This window comes from Coregonus lavaretus, assembly GCF_964263955.1.
Source record: "Coregonus lavaretus genome assembly, contig: HAP1_SCAFFOLD_1194, whole genome shotgun sequence".
NCBI classification, from domain to species: domain Eukaryota; kingdom Metazoa; phylum Chordata; class Actinopteri; order Salmoniformes; family Salmonidae; genus Coregonus; species Coregonus lavaretus.
The window spans coordinates 48823-72500 of NW_028163407.1; the positions used below are offsets into that span (position 1 = coordinate 48823).

Here is a 23678-nt window from a genome sequence, read left to right on the forward strand (position 1 = left end):
TGTGTGTGTGTCCAGTGTGTGTGAGTGTGTGTGTAAGTGTGTATGTGTGTGTGTCCAGTGTCTGTGTGTGTGTCCAGTGTGTGTGAGTGTGAGTGTCCAGTGTGTGTGTCCAGTGTGTGTGTGTGTGTGTCCAGTGTGTGTGAGTGTGTGTGTGTCCAGTGTGTGTGTGTGTGTCCAGTGTGTGTGTGTCCTGTGTGTGTGTGTGTGTGTCAGGTGTGTGTGTGTCCAGTGTGTGTGAGTGTGTGTGTAAGTGTGTATGTGTGTGTGTCCAGTGTGTATGTGTGTGTGTCCAGTGTGTGTGAGTGTAAGTGTCCAGTGTGTGTGTCCAGTGTGTTTGAGTGTGTGTCCAGTGTGTGTGTGTCCTGTGTGTGTGTGTCCAGTGTGTGTGTGTGTGTGTGTCAGGTGTGTGTGTGTCCAGTGTGTATGTGTGTGTGTCGTGTGTGTGTGTGTGTGTGTGTCCAGTATGTATGTGTGTGGGTCCAGTGTGAGTGTGTGTGTGTGTGTGTGTGTGTGTGTGTGTGTGTTTGTTTGTGTCCAGTGTGTGTGAGTGTGTCCTGTGTGTGTGTCAGGTGTGTGTGTGTGTGTGTCCTGTGTGTGTGTCCAGTGTGTGTGTGTGTGTCCTGTGTGTGTGTGTCCTGTGTGTGTGTGTGTGTGTCCAGTGTGTGTGAGTGTGTGTGTCCAGTGTGTGTGTGTGTGTGTGTGTCCAATGTGTGTGTCCTGTGTGTGTGTGTGTCAGGTGCGTGTGTCCAGTGTGTATGTGTTTGTGTGTCCAGTGTGTGTGTGTCCAGCGTATGTGTGTGTGTCCTGTGTGTGGTCCTGTGTGTGTGTGTGTGTGTGTGTGTGTGTGTGTCAGGTGTGTGTGTCCAGTGTGTGTGTGTCCTGTGTGTATGTCCTGTGTGTGTGTGTGTGTGTGTGTGTGTCAGGTGTGTGTGTGTGTCCAGTGTGTGTGAGTGTGTGTGTCCAGTGTGTGTGATTGTCCTGTGTGTGTGTCCTGTGTGTTTGTGTGTGTCCAGTGTGTATGTGTGTCCTGTGTGTTTGTGTGTGTCCAGTGTGTATGTGTGTCCTGTGTGTTTGTTTCCAGTGTGTATGTGTGTGTCCAATGTGTATGAGTGTGTGTCCTGTGTGTGTGTGTGTGTTTGTCCAGTGTGTGTGTGTGTGTGTGTGTGTGTGTGTGTGTGTGTGTGTCCAGTGTGTGTGTGTGTTCTCTGTGTGTGTGTGTGTCCAGTGTGTGTGTGTGTTCAGAATGTGTGTGTGTGTGTCCAGTGTTTGTGTGTCCAGTATGTGTGTGTTCCCAGTGTGTGTGTGTGTGTGTGTCCAGTGTTACCATGGTTATTATTTACAGGGACACTAAGGAGTCACCATAAACCCTAAACCCTGGATAGAGGGGCTCAGTGAATGTGGAGTGGAATGTGTTCAGGTGGGTCAGTGTGTCAGAGGAGACTCTGTAGAAGGACAGAGTGCCGGCTGGCCAGTCCAGATACACTCCTACTCTGTGGGAGCTGGAGGAGGGGACGTCTATGGTAGTGGACTTATTATTGTGCCAGGCAGAGTAACTGTTGTCAGAGCAGATCAGACTCCAGGACTTGTCATTACATCCAATCCCACAGTCATTACCCCTTCCTCTCCTGCTGATTCCTTTATATGCCACTCCTATAACAGCCCCTCTCCCACTCCACTCTACCTCCCAGTAACAGCGCCCAGTCAGACCCTCTCTACACAGCACCTGTCTCCAGAACTCAAATCTCTCTGGGTGATCAGGATACGGCTGCTCCTCTCCCCTGCATGTCACCTTTCTGTTCTCCTTAGACAGAGAGAGGAGTCTGTTTACTGTGTTTGGGTCCAGTGTGAGATCACAGACATCTGATGGATGAAACCAGACACAATATTAGAAATCATCATCATTCACATTAGAATGTTAACTCGCTTTTCACTAATTCATTTAATGTAGATGTTTCTAGGTATCAAAAGGAGAAGTTAAGGTAACTTGAGGCTTGTTGAATGATCATATGTTATACTGTATGGTAATATAAAACACACTTATTCCCATTCATTACACACACACACACAAACTGAACACACACACAACCTGAACAAACACACAAACACACACACATCCTGAATACACACACACACACACACACACACACATCCTGAACACACACACACACTGGACACACACACACACATCCTGAACACACACACACACACACACAAACTGAACACACACACAACCTGAACAAACACACAAACACACACACATCCTGAAAACACACACACACACACACACATCCTGAACACACACACACACATCCTGAACACACACATACACACACACTGGATACACCCACACACATACACATATTTCTAACGTAATACAAACACGCCACACATGACCACACACACACACACACACACACATCCTGAACACACACACACACCCTTAACACACACACACACATTTCTAATGTAACAGGAACACGCCACACACAGACACACACATTGTCAAAGCAACTCTTTGTAAACTTTGGTGTCCCTGATTTGTGCTTCTGTAGAACTACAGCTAATATTTAATATGACCAAGTAAGTAATGATGGTGGTCTTTGACTTTGACTTCACTTGAATTAAGACTTATTCTTAGTCATATTCTTCACAGCAGTCAACACTCACATTTTCTAAGTCCAGGTTTCATTCTGTTGAACACACCCTGTGTTCCTCCGCCAGTGGAAAACTAAGTAGATTAATGCAAACACAGCTGAGTGTGTGTGTATATGTGTGTGTGTCTGGATTTATCAACTATGTGTATGAGCAAACTTCTCAGTCAGCTATACTTTTCGGTGACGTTTGCCTGCTTTTTATAGGGTTAAGCGTGTCACATTAAAATCCTTCCCCAGTCTCGACAGGAAACACACAATATTCACATTGCATATTGATTAATTTGCAGATCCATACAAATATATTGTTTGCTACTGTTGTTTATGGCTGAATGTAATGAGTGTTGAGCTGTTTCCTTTATGACTCTGTCAGGCTCTAAGTGCTGCGGAGTGTTTGTGTGTGTGTGTGTGTGTGTGTGTGTGTGTGTGTGTGTGTGTGTCCAGTTTGTGTGTGTCCTGTGTGTGTGTGTGTCCAGTGTGTGTGTGTCCAGTGTGTGTCCATTGTGTGTGTGTGTTTGTGTGTGTGTGTTCAGTTTGTGTGTGTTTGTCAAGTGAATGTGTGTGTCCACTGTTTGTGTGTGTGTGTGTCCAGTGTGTGTCCAGTGTGTGTGTGTCCAGTGTGTGTGTGTCCAGTGTGTTTGTGTGTGTGTGTGTGTGTGTCCAGTGTGTGTGTTTGTCCAGTGTATGTGTGTGTGTCCAGTGTGAATGTGTGTGTGTGTGTGTCCAGTGTTTGTGTGTGTGTGTGTGTGTGTGTGTGTGTGTGTCTAGTGTGTGTCAAATGTGTGTATGTGTGTCCAGTGTTTGTGTGTGTCCAGTGTGTGTACTGATACACGTGGACACACACACACACACACTGGACACACACACACAGGACACACACACACACACACACTGGACACACACACACTGGACACACACACACTGGACACACACACACACACACATACACACACACACACACACACACACAGTCTTTATATAACTTAGTCCAAGTGGTGGTCAGAATGTTTGTCTTAACTAGCCTGATAACTCCAACATGTCTGATATGAACATTGACATAAACCCTCTACATACTTGAGTTTCTCCAGGCTGCAGTGTGGATCCTCCAGTCCAGCAGAGAGCAGTCTGACTCCTGAGTCTCCTGGGTGATTGTAGCTCAGGTCCAGCTCTCTCAGGTGTGAGGGGTTTGACTTCAGAGCTGAGACCAGAGAAGCACAGCCTTCCTCTGTGACTAGACAGCCTGACAGCCTGCAAAGAGTCAAATCATATTAAAACCACACTGATATTCTTTGGTGGTGAAAATAGTGGCAGTTTATTTTATCAACATATTCAGATATATCAGTGTCCTGTACCCTGACATATCTATTCATAAATGGATTTATCATTATTAGAAATGATCATAATATTGTGTGTCGAGAGAAACATGTATAGTACAAATATTTGAGTAGACTGACCAGAGCAGTTTAAAAAGCAGTATCAGTCAAAAGACAGACAGTGAGGTATCAGATTTAGATTGTATTGAGTATACAGTCCACACCATATCTATTTTGACAGTGAAGATAACATTTAAAATGTGGCTCTGTACTTCAGCATTTTGGATTTGAGATCAAATGTTTCATATGAGGTGACAGTATATAATGTCACCTTTTATTTGAGGGTATTTTCATACATATCTGTTTCACCGTTTAGAAATGAAAGCACTTTATGTATCTAGTCCCCCGATTTGAAGAAGTCATAAGTATTCTGACCATTTGACTTATAGTGTATTAAAGTAGTCAAAAGTTGAGTATTTGGTTTTGAACTCATTGGTTGCATTTGCAGTTTGTTTTGGTTGTGTTTTGGGTTATGTTTTGTCCAATAGTAACTGAATGGTGGATGATGACTGGAGTAATTTTCTGTCTAAGTGAGTAGATAACATGTTTCTAAACACTACTAAATTAATCCTGATGATGCCATGATTAAGAAAAATCATGAATGAATCATGAATAATAATGAGTGAGAAAGTTACAGAGGCTACAACAAAACATGCTAACCTCTCACCATTACCAATAACAGAGGGGGTATGATCCTTGTTCCTCTGTAACTTTCTCATTCATCATCATTCACGATTCATTCATGATTATTCATAATCATGGTAGCATCCACATGAATGTAGAAGTGTTCAGGAACATCTTCTATTCTTACTGACAGTACAAGTGAAGTGACTCCAAAATGACAGGACATTATTCACCATTCAGTTTCTATTGGGAAAAACATCATCTAAAACACAACCAAGACAAACTGCAAATGTATTCAACAAGTTTGTAGAATCACAAGCTTGATGTAATCACTGCAGGTAAGGAATATGGTACCAAATACTAAACTTTTGACGAAATGAATTTGTCCAAATAATTTCGACTTCTTCAAATGGGAGAACTAGATACATAAAATGCTTTCCTATCTAAACAGAAAAACAGATATATATGAAAAACCTAAAATAAAAGGTGACATTCTGTACTGTCGCCTAATATGAAACATTATATCTCAAATCCAAAATGATGGAGTATAGCACCAAATGTAAAACTGTAAGCTTCACTGTCCAAACACATATGGTGTGGACTATGTGTGCCTGGTAAACACATGTGGATCTGGTGAACAGTTATCACTTGTTGACCAACTACAGGAATACTGACCTCAGAGTCTCCAGTTTACAGTGGGGATTCCCCAGTCCAGCAGAGAGCAGCTTCACTCCTGAATCCTTCAGGTCATTGTTACTCAGATCCAGCTCTCTCAGGTGTGAGGGGTTTGACTTCAGAGCTGAGACCAGAGAAGCACAGCCTTCCTCTGTGACTCCACAGCCTGACAGCCTGACAAAGAGATCATCATGATTTCACAAACACACTGTTAATTTAACACCAGTAGTGTAGAAGGCCAATGGCAGATGCATTTGGTTTATTCTCTTAAACAACATATAGATTCATCTTCTGTCTCCTAGAATTGTATGGTCATATTGTTATACTAATGTGAACATCAATGCATTGATTCAATATGTTTTTCAATAATACATATATTTCTCTAAACTGAATATTTCTTCCTGATGATTAGTATTTAAATGTCATTTTATGTACTCACAGAGCAGCTCTGGAGGCTTTGACCACTGGCAGCAGCCTTAGAAGACCTTCCTCTGATCTTGAGTATTTCTTCAGGTCAAACACATCCAGCTCCTTTTCTGAAGTCAGCAACACAAAGACCAGAGCTGACCACTGTGCAGGTGACAGTTCTTCTTCTGAGAGACTTCCTGATATCAGGTAGCTTTGGATCTCCTCCACTAGAGAATGGTCATTCAGTTCATTCAGACAGTGGAACAGATTGATACACCTCTCTGGAGAGGGATTCTCCCTGATCTTCTCCTTGATGTAATTGACTATTTCTTCATGGCTCTGTGAGCTGCTTCTTGTCTTTGTCAGTAGACCTCGTAAGTGCTTCTGATTGGACTCCAGTGAGAGGCCCAGAAGGAAGCGGAGGAAAAGGTCCAGGTTTCCTGTCTCACTTTGTAAGGCTTTATCCACAGCACTCTTGTACAAAGTAACTTCAGGCTTGTCTCTGAACAGTGCAAAAAAGTTCCTGGTTGATTGAGGTTCGGCCATTAGATTCTCATTGTTGTTGATGAATGAGAGGAACACATATACAGCAGCCAGAAACTCCTGAATGCTCAGATGCACGAAGCAGTAGACCTTGTCCTGGTACAGCCCACATTCCTCTTTAAAGATCTGTGTGCACAATCCTGAGTACACTGATGCGTCATTGACATCAATGCCAGCCCTTTTCAGGTCTTTTTTATAGAAAATCAGATTGCCCTCAACAAGCTGTTGAAAAGCCAGTTTTCCCAGTGACAGAATGCTCTCTTTATTCCAGTGTGGACCTGTCTCTTCTTTCCCAAGATACTTTTCATTCTTCTGTTTGGTATGAAACTCCACAAGGTGTGAGTACATCTCAGTCAGTGTCTTGGGCATCTCTTCTGTCTTGTCTGTACTCAACATGTGTTCAAGGACTGTTGCAGAAATCCAACAGAAGACTGGAATGTGGCACATGATGTGGAGGCTCCTTGATGTCTTTATGTGTGAGATGATTCTGCTGGCCAGGTCCTCATCACTGAATCTCTTCCTGAAGTACTCCTCCTTCTGTGGGTCATTGAACCCTCGTACCTCTGTCACCTGGTGAACACACCCTGAAGGGATCTTATTGGCTGCTGCAGGTCGGGTAGTTATCCAGAGGAGAGCAGAGGGAAGCAGATTTCCCTTGATGAGATTTGTCAGCAGAACATCCACTGAGGTTGACTTTGTGACGTCACAACAGATCTTGTTCTTCTGGAAGTCTAAGGGCAGTCGGCACTCATCCAGACCATCGAAGATGAACAGAACTTTGTACTTGTCGTAGTTGGAGATTCTTGATTCTTTGGTTTCGATTGAGAAGTGATTGAGAAGTTCAATCAAAGTGTGTTTTTCCTTTTTCATCAAATTCAGCTCCCGGAAAGGGAATGAAAATACAAATTGGACATCCTGATTTGCTTTTCCTTCAGCCCAGTCCAGAATGAACTTCTGCACAGAGACTGTTTTTCCAATGCCAGCGACTCCCTTTGTCAGCACAGTTCTGATAAGTTTGTCTTGTCCAGTTAAGGGTTTGAAGATGTCGTTACATTTGACTGCAGTCTCTGGTCTTGCTTGTTTCCTGGTTGTTGTCTCAATCTGTCTCAGCTCATGTTCATTATTGACCTCTCCTGTTCCACCCTCTGTGATGTAGAGCTCTGTGTAGATCTTATTGAGAAGTGTTGGGTTTCCTTGTTTAGCGATCCCCTCAAATACACATTGAAACTTCTTCTTTAGATTAGATTTGAGTTCACGTTGAAGAATCACAGCACGCTCATCTGAATCTAGAAATAACACAAAACATATTAATATTACGTCTGTTTTAATGCCTACAGTATTCTAGGACTGTTATAACATTTTAAATGATAATACTTTATTCTCTTAACTGACTGTATAAATGTGTAAATGTTTTCATAATGCATTACAGACTGGTGTGACTGATTATATTATTATGATCTTCTCTCTCTCTCTCTCTCTCTCTCTCTCTCTCTCTCTCTCTCTCTCGCTGTCTCTCTCTCTCGCTGTCTCTCTCTCTCGCTGTCTCTCTCTCTCTCTCTCTCTCTCTCTCTCTCTCTCTCTCTCTCTCTCTCTCTCAACACAACACAACACAACACAACACATCCCTGCTTCTACTTGATGAGGTCACTAGGTGTTGTGTTAAGGCTGCTACAATATCACTGAGTTACACAACTACTTTAGCTGTACTTTAGCTACAGCTTTTAAATGTTCTAAAACAGCATTCAACATGAGGCAGACAGCTCTTACTTTTCTCCAGTGTGTCAGCAAGCTCCTTCTGGTTCATTTTCCTCAGGACGTGCAGTGTGATCTTCAGAGCCCCCTCTCTGGCACTGCTCTCCTGCTTCTCATCTTCAGCATCCACCACTTCCTTATCCTGCTTCTGACTCTCAAAGCCTTCTGGGAGTTCTGGACTAAGAATCCTCTTGAACATCTTCAGCTCGTTCTTCACAAATGTCATAATATTCTCTTCAAGCAACTGAAATAAATCAAGTAAATCAGTTAAGCAAGAGACTAAATGCTTTCCCATTAACACATGAATGAATGATTGACAGATCAACTTTACTTGAGGTAAACAAAAACAAATGTACATAACAGGACCACATACACTGAATATGGAGGCCAGGTCTGTTTGATGACTCTGGGAAGACTGACCACTGAGAATCTCTGACTCTGATCTCTCATGTTGGTTTCTGTGGACAAAACATGAGATTACATCTCCTCATCCAGGGAGTGCACACACACACACACACACACACACACACACACACACACACACACACACACACACACACACACACACACACACACACACACACACACACACACACACACACAGGGAGGGAATGTTGTGTTAGTTTAATATTGTTTCAGGACTATGAAAATGGAAAAAAGGATTAGCCTATGGATTATGAAAACAACAAAAATAAATGGTAAAATGACTAGAGACAGTGTTGTTTAACTCACTGACCATGACCCATGAGTTCTTCTTACCTTTGTTCAGTAGAAAAGTCTCCCTCTCTAAAGGATATAGGAGGTTTCATAGACCAGTCACTCTTCATGGACACACAGCTGGGTACAGGGGAGGCTGGTCTCTCCTGCTTGATTGGGCTTCAACACAACAGAGACAAACATTACATCTCTCATCTACTCTGAGCTCAGATGGGGAAACATATGAAGAGTTTCATTCTAAAACGCAATTTTCAGAAATGTTGGTAAATTAGCTTATATTCTTTAAAGAAATTATGAAAGAGATTGGTGTGTTTTTTCACTATCTAATCATGGCATGGGGTTGTTCAATGACAGACATGTATTTGTTTAAAATCTATCACTTGATGGTTACATTTCAGAGACAAATAATGTGTTTCTTTTGTAAAATGCTATATATCTGCCTCACTCTCAGAGAAATCAGAAGTATTGCTAGGTTTTACACAGTAATAAATGTAACAAATAACCACATTTGTAATAAAGTACTGTACACATGTACAACATTCAATACAGTAATATGAGATCTGTATGTAAAACATTTACATTTTACATTTTAGTCATTTAGCAGATGTTCTTATCCAGGACTGGTTTCCCAAAAGCATCTTAAGGCTAAGTTCATTGTTAGAATCTTCCTATTAGCATCATAGATGCTTTTTTGCCCTTCCGCATGACTTTATACACAGAAGATCTCCAGTAAACATAGAATCACATGGTTTATCCGTCTCTTTGTGACCGCAGATAAATTCAGAACAAAGTTGAGTACAAATACAAAGTTGCCAATGTCTTTGCAATTGATTCAAACAAGGGACGTATACAAATTTGTTTCAAATGAACACCAAGATGACTGCATTAAAATATAAACAGTAGGCTATAGGCCTATTTCAATCAAATTGAAATACATTTAATGTTCAATCAATTGAGTTCTATTTTTCTACTTGTAGACTACGGTCTGTAATTTGTCTCAATATATTTCATGATGTGTAGCCTAACATGTGCCCAATGATGTGCCAAATCTGTGATTTAGAATTAGCAGCCTCAATATTTGCAGCCGTAGGTAGTAATATCTTTCTATAAGCTGATCTGTAATCAGCATCGTGAACTAATTATATGGAAAAATTTGAATGGGGAAAACTGATCCGAGAGCAGCGCTCCCTTTCTTTCGATCCTATCAGTATCGATACATGCTCCACCGGACGTGATACCTTGTCATGCTGCTGATCCAGTTTCTACTGGTCTGCCTGCGGAAATGGAACTCTGACCTGTTCACCGGACGTGCGACCTTGTCCCGAACCTGCTGTTTCGCCCCTCTCTCTCTCTCCCTCTCCTTCTCTCTCTCTACCACACCTGCTGTCTCGACCTCTGAATGCTCGGCTATGAAAAGCCAACTGACATTTACTCCTGAGGTGCTAACGTGTTGCACCCTCAATAACCACAGTGATTATTATTTGACCCTGCTGGTCATCTATGAACATTTGAAAATCTTGAAGAACGATCTGTACTTAATGGCCATATCCTCTTATAATCACCCCCCAGCACAGCCAGAAGAGGACTGGCCACCCCTCAGAGCCTGGTTCCTCTCTAGGTTTCTTCCTAGGTTCCTGCCTTTCTAGGGAGTTTTTCCTAGCCACCGTGCTTCTACATCTGCATTGCTTGCTCTTTGGGGTGTTAGACTGGGTTTCTATATAAGCACTTTGTGACAACTGCTGATGTACAAAATGTCTTCTGGGAACGCATATGAAGCAAACCAGGCCAGGGTTTGGGGTTTGAGAAGTCAATGAGAGGTAAAAATCACTTCCTTAGTTGTTCATTTTGAAAATGTTCTGTCTTAAGTAGTTTAACAAACGGACACATTTTCATGTTAGTCAAAAACAACTTTTTATCGAAGGAGTGCCTTTGATTTGACATCCAGCACATGTGCAGTTCGGCACAAGACGACCATTAGACTCAATGACGTATTTCTGCGCATGAGCTTCAAATCAAATCAAATTGTATTTCTCACATGCGCCGAATACAACAGTGGTACACTTTACCGTGAAATGCTTACTTACGAGCCCTTTCCCAACAATGCAGAGTTAAAAAGTCACAAATATTAGCTAAATAAAAAAAGGAAATAGTAACATAATAAAATAACAATAATGAGGCTATAAGGAGTACCAGTACTGAGTCAATGTGCAGGGGTACCAGGTAGTTGAGGTAATAACTAGACTATATATAAGGAGTACCAGTACTGAGTCAATGTGCAGGGTACCAGGTAGTTGAGGTAATAACTAGACTATATACAAGGAGTACCAGTACTGAGTCAATGTGCAGGGTACCAGGTAGTTGAGGTAATAACTAGACTATATACAAGGAGTACCAGTACTGAGTCAATGTGCAGGGGTACCAGGAAGTTGAGGTAATAACTAGACTATATACAAGGAGTACCAGTACTGAGTCAATGTGCAGGGGTACCAGGTAGTTGAGGTAATAACTAGACTATATACAAGGAGTACCAGTACTGAGTCAATGTGCAGGGGTACCAGGTAGTTGAGGTAATAACTAGACTATATACAAGGAGTACCAGTACTGAGTCAATGTGCAGGGGTACCAGGTAGTTGATGTAATAACTAGACTATATACAAGGAGTACCAGTACTGAGTCAATGTGCAGGGTACCAGGTAGTTGAGGTAATAACTAGACTATATACAAGGAGTACCAGTACTGAGTCAATGTGCAGGGGTACCAGGTAGTTGAGGTAATAACTAGACTATATACAAGGAGTACCAGTACTGAATCAATGTCCAGGGGTACCAGGTAGTTGAGGTAATAACTAGACTATATACAAGGAGTACCAGTACTGAGTCAATGTGCAGGGGTACCAGGTAGTTGATGTAATAACTAGACTATATACAAGGAGTACCAGTATTGAGTCAATGTGCAGGGTACCAGGTAGTTGAGGTAATAACTAGACTATATACAAGGAGTACCAGTACTGAGTCAATGTGCAGGGGTACCAGGTAGTTGAGGTAATAACTAGACTATATACAAGGAGTACCAGTACTGAGTCAATGTGCAGGGGTACCAGGTAGTTGAGGTAATAACTAGACTATATACAAGGAGTACCAGTACTGAGTCAATGTGCAGGGGTACCAGGTAGTTGATGTAATAACTAGACTATATACAAGGAGTACCAGTACTGAGTCAATGTGCAGGGTACCAGGTAGTTGAGGTAATAACTAGACTATATACAAGGAGTACCAGTACTGAGTCAATGTGCAGGGGTACCAGGTAGTTGAGGTAATAACTAGACTATATACAAGGAGTACCAGTACTGAATCAATGTCCAGGGGTACCAGGTAGTTGAGGTAATAACTAGACTATATACAAGGAGTACCAGTACTGAGTCAATGTGCAGGGGTACCAGGTAGTTGATGTAATAACTAGACTATATACAAGGAGTACCAGTATTGAGTCAATGTGCAGGGTACCAGGTAGTTGAGGTAATAACTAGACTATATACAAGGAGTACCAGTACTGAGTCAATGTGCAAGGGTACCAGGAAGTTGAGGTAAAAACTAGACTATATACAAGGAGTACCAGTACTGAGTCAATGTGCAGGGGTACCAGGTAGTTGAGGTAATAACTAGACTATATACAAGGAGTACCAGTACTGAGTCAATGTGCAGGGGTACCAGGTAGTTGATGTAATAACTAGACTATATACAAGGAGTACCAGTACTGAGTCAATGTGCAGGGTACCAGGTAGTTGAGGTAATAACTAGACTATATACAAGGAGTACCAGTACTGAGTCAATGTGCAGGGGTACCAGGTAGTTGAGGTAATAACTAGACTATATACAAGGAGTACCAGTACTGAATCAATGTCCAGGGGTACCAGGTAGTTGAGGTAATAACTAGACTATATACAAGGAGTACCAGTACTGAGTCAATGTGCAGGGGTACCAGGTAGTTGAGGTAATAACTAGACTATATACAAGGAGTACCAGTACTGAGTCAATGTGCAGGGGTACCAGGTAGTTGAGGTAATAACTAGACTATATACAAGGAGTACCAGTACTGAGTCAATGTGCAGGGGTACCAGGTAGTTGATGTAATAACTAGACTATATACAAGGAGTACCAGTACAGAGTCAATGTGCAGGGTACCAGGTAGTTGAGGTAATAACTAGACTATATACAAGGAGTACCAGTACTGAGTCAATGTGCAGGGGTACCAGATAGTTGAGGTAATAACTAGACTATATACAAGGAGTACCAATACTGAGTCAATGTACAGGGGTACCAGGTAGTTGAGGTAATAACTAGACTATATACAAGGAGTACCAGTACTCAGTCAATGTGCAGGGGTACCAGGTAGTTGAGGTAATAACTAGACTATATACAAGGAGTACCAGTACTGAGTCAATGTCCAGTGTACCAGGTAGTTGAGGTAATAACTAGACTATATACAAGGAGTACCATTACTGAGTCAATGTGCAGGGGTACAAGGTAGTTGAGGTAATAACTAGACTATATACAAGGAGTACCAGTACTGAGTCAATGTGCAGGGGTACCAGGTAGTTGATGTAATAACTAGACTATATACAAGGAGTACCAGTACTGAGTCAATGTGCAGGGGTACCAGGAAGTTGAGGTAATAACTAGACTATATACAAGGAGTACCAGTACTGAGTCAATGTGCAGGGGTACCAGGTAGTTGAGGTAATAACTAGACTATATACAAGGAGTACCAGTACTGAGTCAATGTGCAGGGTACCAGGTAGTTGAGGTAATAACTAGACTATATACCAGGAGTACCAGTACTGAGTCAATGTGCAGGGTACCAGGTAGTTGAGGTAATAACTAGACTATATACAAGGAGTACCAGTACTGAGTCAATGTGCAGGGGTACCAGGTAGTTGATGTAATAACTAGACTATATACAAGGAGTACCAGTACTGAGTCAACGTGCAGGGTACCAGGTAGTTGAGGTAGTAATGAGCCTATAAGGAGTACCAGTACTGAGTCAATGTGCAGGGGTACAAGGTAGTTGAGGTAATAACTAGACTATATACAAGGAGTACCAGTACTGAGTCAATGTGCAGGGGTACCAGGTAGTTGAGGTAATAACTAGACTATATACAAGGAGTACCAGTACTGAGTCAATGTGCAGGGGTACCAGGTAGTTGATGTAATAACTAGACTATATACAAGGAGTACCAGTACTGAGTCAATGTGCAGGGGTACCAGGTAGTTGATGTAATAACTAGACTATATACAAGGAGTACCAGTACTGAGTCAATGTGCAGGGTACCAGGTAGTTGAGGTAATAACTAGACTATATACAAGGAGTACCAGTACTGAGTCAATGTGCAGGGTACCAGGTAGTTGAAGTAATAACTAGACTATATACAAGGAGTACCAGTACTGAGTCAATGTTCAGGGTACCAGGTAGTTGAGGTAATAACTAGACTATATACAAGGAGTACCAGTACTGAGTCAATGTGCAGGGGTACCAGGTAGTTGAGGTAATAACTAGACTATATATAAGGAGTACCAGTACTGAGTCAATGTGCAGGGGTACCAGGTAGTTGATGTAATAACTAGACTATATATAAGGAGTACCAGTACTGAGTCAATGTGCAGGGGTACCAGGTAGTTGATGTAATAACTAGACTATATACAAGGAGTACCAGTACTGAGTCAATGTGCAGGGGTACCAGGTAGTTGATGTAATAACTAGACTATATACAAGGAGTACCAGTACTGAGTCAATGTGCAGGGTACCAGGTAGTTGAGGTAATAACTAGACTATATACAAGGAGTACCAGTACTGAGTCAATGTGCAGGGTACCAGGTAGTTGAGGTAATAACTAGACTATATACAAGGAGTACCAGTACTGAGTCAATGTTCAGGGTACCAGGTAGTTGAGGTAATAACTAGACTATATACAAGGAGTACCAGTACTGAGTCAATGTGCAGGGGTACCAGGTAGTTGAGGTAATAACTAGACTATATATAAGGAGTACCAGTACTGAGTCAATGTGCAGGGGTACCAGGTAGTTGATGTAATAACTAGACTATATATAAGGAGTACCAGTACTGAGTCAATGTGCAGGGGTACCAGGTAGTTGAGGTAATAACTAGACTATATACAAGGAGTACCAGTACTGAGTCAACGTGCAGGGGTACCAGGTAGTTGAGGTAATAACTAGACTATATACAAGGAGTACCAGTACTGAGTCAATGTGTAGGGGTACCAGGTAGTTGAGGTAATAACTAGACTATATACAAGGAGTACCAGTACTGAGTCAATGTGCAGGGTACCAGGTAGTTGAGGTAATAACTAGACTATATACCAGGAGTACCAGTACTGAGTCAATGTGCAGGGTACCAGGTAGTTGAGGTAATAACTAGACTATATACAAGGAGTACCAGTACTGAGTCAATGTGCAGGGGTACCAGGAAGTTGAGGTAATAACTAGACTATATCCAAGGAGTACCAGTACTGAGTCAATGTGCAGGGTACCAGGTAGTTGATGTAATAACTAGACTATATACAAGGAGTACCAGTACTGAGTCAATGTCCAGGGGTACCAGGTAGTTGAGGTAATAACTAGAATATATACAAGGAGTACCAGTACTGAATCAATGTGCAGGGTACCAGGTAGTTGAGGTAATAACTAGACTATATACAAGGAGTACCAGTACTGAGTCAATGTGCAGGGGTACCAGGTAGTTGATGTAATAACTAGACTATATACAAGGAGTACCAGTACTGAGTCAACGTGCAGGGTACCAGGTAGTTGAGGTAGTAATGAGCCTATAAGGAGTACCAGTACTGAGTCAATGTGCAGGGGTACCAGGTAGTTGAGGTAATAACTAGACTATATACAAGGAGTACCAGTACTGAGTCAATGTGCAGGGGTACCAGGTAGTTGAGGTAATAACTAGACTATATACAAGGAGTACCAGTACTGAGTCAATGTGCAGGGGTACCAGGTAGTTGATGTAATAACTAGACTATATACAAGGAGTACCAGTACTGAGTCAATGTGCAGGGTACCAGGTAGTTGAGGTAATAACTAGACTATATATAAGGAGTACCAGTACTGAGTCAATGTGCAGGGTACCAGGTAGTTGAGGTAATAACTAGACTATATACAAGGAGTACCAGTACTGAGTCAACGTGCAGGGTACCAGGTAGTTGAGGTAGTAATGAGCCTATAAGGAGTACCAGTACTGAGTCAATGTGCAGGGGTACCAGGTAGTTGAGGTAATAACTAGACTATATACAAGGAGTACCAGTACTGAGTCAATGTGCAGGGGTACCAGGTAGTTGAGGTAATAACTAGACTATATACAAGGAGTACCAGTACTGAGTCAATGTGCAGGGGTACCAGGTAGTTGATGTAATAACTAGACTATACACAAGGAGTACCAGTACTGAGTCAATGTGCAGGGGTACCAGGTAGTTGATGTAATAACTAGACTATATACAAGGAGTACCAGTACTGAGTCAATGTGCAGGGTACCAGGTAGTTGAGGTAATAACTAGACTATATACAAGGAGTACCAGTACTGAGTCAATGTGCAGGGTACCAGGTAGTTGAGGTAATAACTAGACTATATACAAGGAGTACCAGTACTGAGTCAATGTGCAGGGTACCAGGTAATTGAGGTAATAACTAGACTATATACAAGGAGTACCAGTACTGAGTCAATGTTCAGGGTACCAGGTAGTTGAGGTAATAACTAGACTATATACAAGGAGTACCAGTACTGAGTCAATGTGCAGGGGTACCAGGTAGTTGAGGTAATAACTAGACTATATATAAGGAGTACCAGTACTGAGTCAATGTGCAGGGGTACCAGGTAGTTGATGTAATAACTAGACTATATATAAGGAGTACCAGTACTGAGTCAATGTGCAGGGGTACCAGGTAGTTGAGGTAATAACTAGACTATATACAAGGAGTACCAGTACTGAGTCAACGTGCAGGGGTACCAGGTAGTTGAGGTAATAACTAGACTATATACAAGGAGTACCAGTACTGAGTCAATGTGCAGGGGTACCAGGTAGTTGAGGTAATAACTAGACTATATACAAGGAGTACCAGTACTGAGTCAATGTGCAGGGTACCAGGTAGTTGAGGTAATAACTAGACTATATACCAGGAGTACCAGTACTGAGTCAATGTGCAGGGTACCAGGTAGTTGAGGTAATAACTAGACTATATACAAGGAGTACCAGTACTGAGTCAATGTGCAGGGGTACCAGGAAGTTGAGGTAATAACTAGACTATATCCAAGGAGTACCAGTACTGAGTCAATGTGCAGGGTACCAGGTAGTTGATGTAATAACTAGACTATATACAAGGAGTACCAGTACTTAGTCAATGTCCAGGGGTACCAGGTAGTTGAGGTAATAACTAGAATATATACAAGGAGTACCAGTACTGAATCAATGTGCAGGGTACCAGGTAGTTGAGGTAATAACTAGACTATATACAAGGAGTACCAGTACTGAGTCAATGTGCAGGGGTACCAGGTAGTTGATGTAATAACTAGACTATATACAAGGAGTACCAGTACTGAGTCAACGTGCAGGGTACCAGGTAGTTGAGGTAGTAATGAGCCTATAAGGAGTACCAGTACTGAGTCAATGTGCAGGGGTACCAGGTAGTTGAGGTAATAACTAGACTATATACAAGGAGTACCAGTACTGAGTCAATGTGCAGGGGTACCAGGTAGTTGAGGTAATAACTAGACTATATACAAGGAGTACCAGTACTGAGTCAATGTGCAGGGGTACCAGGTAGTTGATGTAATAACTAGACTATATACAAGGAGTACCAGTACTGAGTCAATGTGCAGGGTACCAGGTAGTTGAGGTAATAACTAGACTATATATAAGGAGTACCAGTACTGAGTCAATGTGCAGGGTACCAGGTAGTTGAGGTAATAACTAGACTATATACAAGGAGTACCAGTACTGAGTCAATGTGCAGGGTACCAGGTAGTTGAGGTAATAACTAGACTATATACAAGGAGTACCAGTACTGAGTCAATGTGCAGGGGTACCAGGTAGTTGATGTAATAACTAGACTATATACAAGGAGTACCAGTACTGAGTCAATGTGCAGGGTACCAGGTAGTTGAGGTAATAACTAGACTATATACAAGGAGTACCAGTACTCAGTCAATGTGCAGGGGTACCAGGTAGTTGAGGTAATAACTAGACTATATACAAGGAGTACCAGTACTGAGTCAATGTCCAGGTGTACCAGGTAGTTGAGGTAATAACTAGACTATATACAAGGAGTACCATTACTGAGTCAATGTGCAGGGGTACAAGGTAGTTGAGGTAATAACTAGACTATATACAAGGAGTACCAGTACTGAGTCAATGTGCAGGGGTACCAGGTAGTTGATGTAATAAGTAGACTATATACAAGGAGTACCAGTACTGAGTCAATGTGCAGGGGTACCAGGAAGTTGAGGTAATAACTAGACTATATACAAGGAGTACCAGTACTGCGTCAATGTGCAGGGGTACCAGGAAGTTGAGGTAATAACTAGACTATATACAAGGAGTACCAGTACTGAGTCAATGTGCAGGGGTACCAGGTAGTTGATGTAATAACTAGACTATATACAAGGAGTACCAGTACTGAGTCAATGTGCAGGGTACCAGGTAGTTGAGGTAATACTAGACTATATACCAGGAGTACCAGTACTGAGTCAATGTGCAGGGTACCAGGTAGTTGATGTAATAACTAGACTATATACAAGGAGTACCAGTACTGAGTCAATGTGCAGGGTACCAGGTAGTTGAGGTAATAACTAGACTATATACAAGGAGTACCAGTACTGAGTCAATGTGCAGGGGTACCAGGTAGTTGATGTAATAACTAGACTATATACAAGGAGTACCAGTACTGAGTCAATGTGCAGGGGTACCAGGTAGTTGAGGTAATAACTAGACTATATACAAGGAGTACCAGTACTGAGTCAATGTGCAGGGGTACCAGGAAGCTGAGTTAATAACTAGACTATATACAAGGAGTACCAGTACTGAGTCAATGTGCAGGGGTACAAGGTAGTTGAGGTAATAACTAGACTATATACAAGGAGTACCAGTACTGAGTCAATGTGCAGGGGTACCAGGAAGTTGAGGTAATAACTAGACTATATACAAGGAGTACCAGTACTGAGTCAACGTGCAGGGGTACCAGGTAGTTGAGGTAATAACTAGACTATATACAAGGAGTACCAGTACTGAGTCAATGTGCAGGGGTACCAGGTAGTTGATGTAATAACTAGACTATATACAAGGAGTACCAGTACTGAGTCAATGTGCAGGGGTACAAGGTAGTTGAGGTAATAACTAGACTATATACAAGGAGTACCAGTACTGAGTCAACGTGCAGGGGTACCAGGTAGTTGAGGTAATTTAGGAAATATGTACATGTACGTAGGGGTAAAAGTGACTAGGCAATCAGGATAGAGATTACATCGCCTCATCCAGGGAGTGCACACACACACACACACACACACACACACTCACTGACAGACACACACACACACAGGGAATGTTGTGTTTGTTTAATATTGTTTCAGGACTATGAAAATGGAAAAAATATTTAGCATATGGATTATGAAAACAACAAAAAGAAATGGGAAAATGGGAGAGGAGAAATGACTAGAGACAGTGTTGTTTAACCCACTGACCATGACCCATGAGTTCTTTCTTACCTTTGTTCACTAGAAAAGTCTCCCTCTCTAAACCTCATAGGTAGAGCCATAGACCGGTCACTCTTCATGGACACACAGCTGGGTACAGGGGAGGCTGGTCTCTCCTGCTTGATTGGGCTTCAACACAACAGAGACAAACATTACATCTCTAATCTACTCTGAACTCAGATGGGGAAACAAGAGTTTCATTCCAAAACGCTATATATCCATTTTCAGAAATGTTGGTAAATTAGCCTTTATTGTTTAAAGAAATTATTAAAGAGATTGGTGTGTTTTTTCACTATCTAATCATGGTATGGGATTGTTCGATGACAGACATGTATTTGTTTAAAATCTATCACTTGATGGTTTCACTTCAGAGAGACAAATAATCATGTTTTTTTGCACAATGCTATATATCTGCCTCACTCTCAGAGAAATAAGTAGTACTGCTAGGTTTTACACAGTAATAATATATCTGCCTCACTCTCAGAGAAATAAGTAGTACTGCTAGGTTTTACACAGTAATAATATATATATATCTGCCTCACTCTCAGAGAAATAAGTAGTACTGCTAGGTTTTACACAGTAATAATATATATCTGTCTCACTCTCAGAGAAATAAGTAGTATTGCTAGGTTTTACACAGTAATAATATATATCTGCCTCAGTAGTACTGCTAAGTTTTACATAGTCAAATGTGACCGATCAGCTCAATTTTATGTAGCAAAATTTGAAATTGTGTTTTTTACATTGGATAAAAGTAGAGACTCAGCTAGAAAAAGGTATATCATACACTACAGTTGAGGAACAATGGGAAAGTAATTCTGCTTTGAAAGATGATAAACTTGTAACCTCAATTTTGAGAAAATGGTCTTTGAAAGTTTTGGTTCACCTACTGGAGAGCTCTTCTTTATCTACAGTGGTGTTACTTTGGCAGATAATGTCACCCATCTAAATAAATAGTATATAACTAAATGTATGGTGTTTTTGGTTTATGTCAGTTTCATTGTTTGTTCTGCTATAAATTGTTATGTTATGGTCGTAAGTGGTAAAATGAACTTGAAAATGTCATATTTTGCAATTCTGTGTAATTACTACTTTAGTAAGGATATACTTTATTCAGTACTACTGCAGTTACTAAATAATTCCAAAAGATGGAGGCATAAGATCACGAATGACATTTCAGAAGGTTAGTTTAGTTTTCTCCCTGGATACACCACCACTCCTCCTCACAGGAAAACTCCTGCACATGCATTTTACTGTTCCTTTCCACACTGCTAACGCAAGAGGAACGACTGAAAAAGCATTTAACAGATTTCTGTGAAATAATATAATGATGATTCATGTTTATTATTACCTGTTTTTATACTCATGTTTTGAAATTATACTTCATTACTATAATGATTATCAATAAGCCTGAACATTAATTTAGTCACCTCTGGTCCAGAAAACCGTATTTTCCTAGTACATTCATTGTCAGATTCATCAACTAGCAGCGAGCACTCTGCCTTCTAGCACAAGCGAGGGGCATGTTGAGGTACATTTGCTAACCGCAAGGGTTGCATGATGTAATTTATTGGTGGGCTGGAAGACGCACTCTTGTCTTTTCTATTCCGAGGTTGTTTAATCGCAATATTAGATATTTAAAAATGCATGTATACTAGGGTTGAGGTTGGAGCATCTGACTAGTGATTATTTACCTGGGGTTCAACACCTGCTATAGTCACTATGTAATTGCTCTTCCAAAAGCATCACAGGCCTAATACGAGATATATAGCTAACTAAAGTAATGAGTGACCATTTCAGAAAATCATGGGACACATAGTATTTGGTTGCATGCGGGCGGCAGGTAGCTTAGTGGTTAAGAGCGTTGTGCCAGTAACCGAAAGGTTGCTGGTTCTAATCCCCGAGCCGACTAGGTGAAAAATCTGTCGATGTGCCCTTGAGCAAGGCACTTAACCCTAACTGCTCCTGTAAGTCGCTCTGGATAAGAGCGTCTGCTAAATAACCAATTATATTATATATTTATATATGCTATTTTATGTCAATCATATTGCTGCTTGTAGCCTATAACTGATGCTTCGTGGTCTTATGCTGCAATCTATTGGAAATATTTAGCAATTAAAAGTTATTAATTCACGTACAGACGTTGGTGAGGCAGCTGAGAAATAAAGTGTATTAGATCAGTCTCAAACCTGCCCCACGCCAATTGCTGGACTTTCACACAGAGGTTACTAGGTCACCCAAAACAAAACAAATGTGTCTTATTTATCAAGTGTTCTGTCTTGCTATTATACATATAATAAAATAACAACAAAATAATTAAAACACTATTTAATACTATAATTGTATTTATTAAGATAATATTATTACTAAAATAGTTTCTAAAAGTGTTCTAGGCTACCCTACCCTAGAATTAGGGGTTAGGGTTACGGCTAAAATAGGTTATAAGTAGGGTAAGAGTTTCTGTATAGCACTTCGTGACATCTGCTGGTGTAAAAAGAGCTTTATAAATACATTTGATTGATTGTTAGGTTTAGGGTTTATATGGCAAAAAACAGTATGGGTTTATAGCACTCTTGCTCCTCCCTTTGGCCATCTGTGGGTACTACATAACTCATTCATTAAATTTTTTACATTTACATTTTACATATTTAGCAGACGCTCTTATCCAGAGCGACTTACAGTTAGTGAGTGCATACATTTTCATACTGGCCCCCCGTGGGAAACGAACCCACAACCCTGGCGTTGCAAGCGCCATGCTGTACCAACTGAGCTATATGACACTTGCTAGGCTCATAATCTGAGGTAGCAACTGTGTCAGATCTACAAATCCATTAGCTAGACCACCCAATTAGACAACAATCACCCCATTATACCCATTTGGTTTGCAACTCAGTGAACATGCGCAGCATTCGCTCAATTTGATGCCTATGAACGAAGATTTCGATGCATATCAAATTACCCAGCAGCCATTTAGAAACAACAAGTCATCAGATTTTTTTTATTTCTTCATAAAAAAATGTATTCTGGCTGTTTAAATCTGCCACATCTTGAAAAAGAGGACAGGGACATGCGTTTTGTTTAGATTGTACACTTTTTTCTTAAAACAAATATGTTTAACCATGACCAGAAAATGTTTGACGTTTGATGGGTTTGCGCCAGACAACACCTCTTAGACTGTGGGTCACCACAACATGTACTCAGGTTAACATTGAGTGCGCTCGCCAAGTAACCGTAACCGGAACCGTAACCGTAACCGTAACCTTGTTAATAATATTTTAACTGAGGTAAACCTACAGTAGAACTAATAGGAGCTGGCAGGGTGAAAAATACCTAAACATAAGGCCTGTTTTTTCGCGATTACTTCATAACCAGGGACAGAAGGTAATATTATGAAACTGGGTTCCATGGCGGATGCAATGAACTAATTTTATCAGAAATAAACGTTGTAAAAAATTGAACTTGAGGCGCCCCGAAAATAATATTCAAAAAGTTCAGTCCTTGGACACAGAGGGGTTAAACACTAAAGTTACCGTCCATCTAGTGAAGAGGAGAACCGGACAGAGTGATGGTAGGTAGCCAGCATCCGTCAACGAGAGAGGGAGAAGCCCTCCAACGTATTTAACAGGTGGAAGAAACAACCCGGGAGCTCCATCGGTCCACAAGAAAAGCAGGCAGACGGTGATGATGTAGTGGTAGCTAGGATAACTAGGATGCTGCTGGTAAAGAGTAGCTAGCTTAGCTAGCTGTACCGACTAGCTTGGCTAGCTAGCAGGTCATTCGTCTGTCCCTCGAGGATGATGACGAATCCGGTGAGCCACAAGATGAAACAAGGATAGCGAGTGAAAAGGATCTGGCTACGAGTGAAAAGGATCTGGCTACACTCATACTGTCACTGACCATTACGCAAAAAAGCTAATTGAACAATAAACTTCAGCGTCTCAACACTGTAACGAACTCTGTCGTTGTTCCCCAACATCACCTCAGTCCACTTAGCGCGTAACTGAACAATATGCTTTGCGCCAAACCGTACGTGGACGCGGGCAGTTCTGTACGTGGACGCGGACAGTTCCAGAACGCGGACATGCAACACAATACATTTACATTTACATTTTAATCACTTAGCAGACGCTCTTATCCAGAGCGACTTACAGTTAGTGAGTGCATACATAACCCA

At 41.4% G+C, this 23678-nt stretch overlaps 1 protein-coding gene across 1 annotated transcript; it reads right to left on the minus strand.

Annotated features, from left to right (window-relative positions):
• Nucleotides 1–1306: 1306 nt before the first annotated feature.
• On the minus strand, nucleotides 1307–8078 carry LOC311118179 (NLR family CARD domain-containing protein 3-like; the record flags this gene model as incomplete). Its single annotated transcript, XM_084193034.1, has 5 exons — nucleotides 1307–1849; nucleotides 3734–3899; nucleotides 5324–5497; nucleotides 5763–7560; nucleotides 8042–8078. The coding sequence occupies 5 exons, from the start codon at nucleotides 8076–8078 to the stop codon at nucleotides 1337–1339; spliced, it is 2688 nt and encodes an 895-aa protein (XP_084049160.1). The 3' UTR covers nucleotides 1307–1336.
• Nucleotides 8079–23678: the final 15600 nt, after the last annotated feature.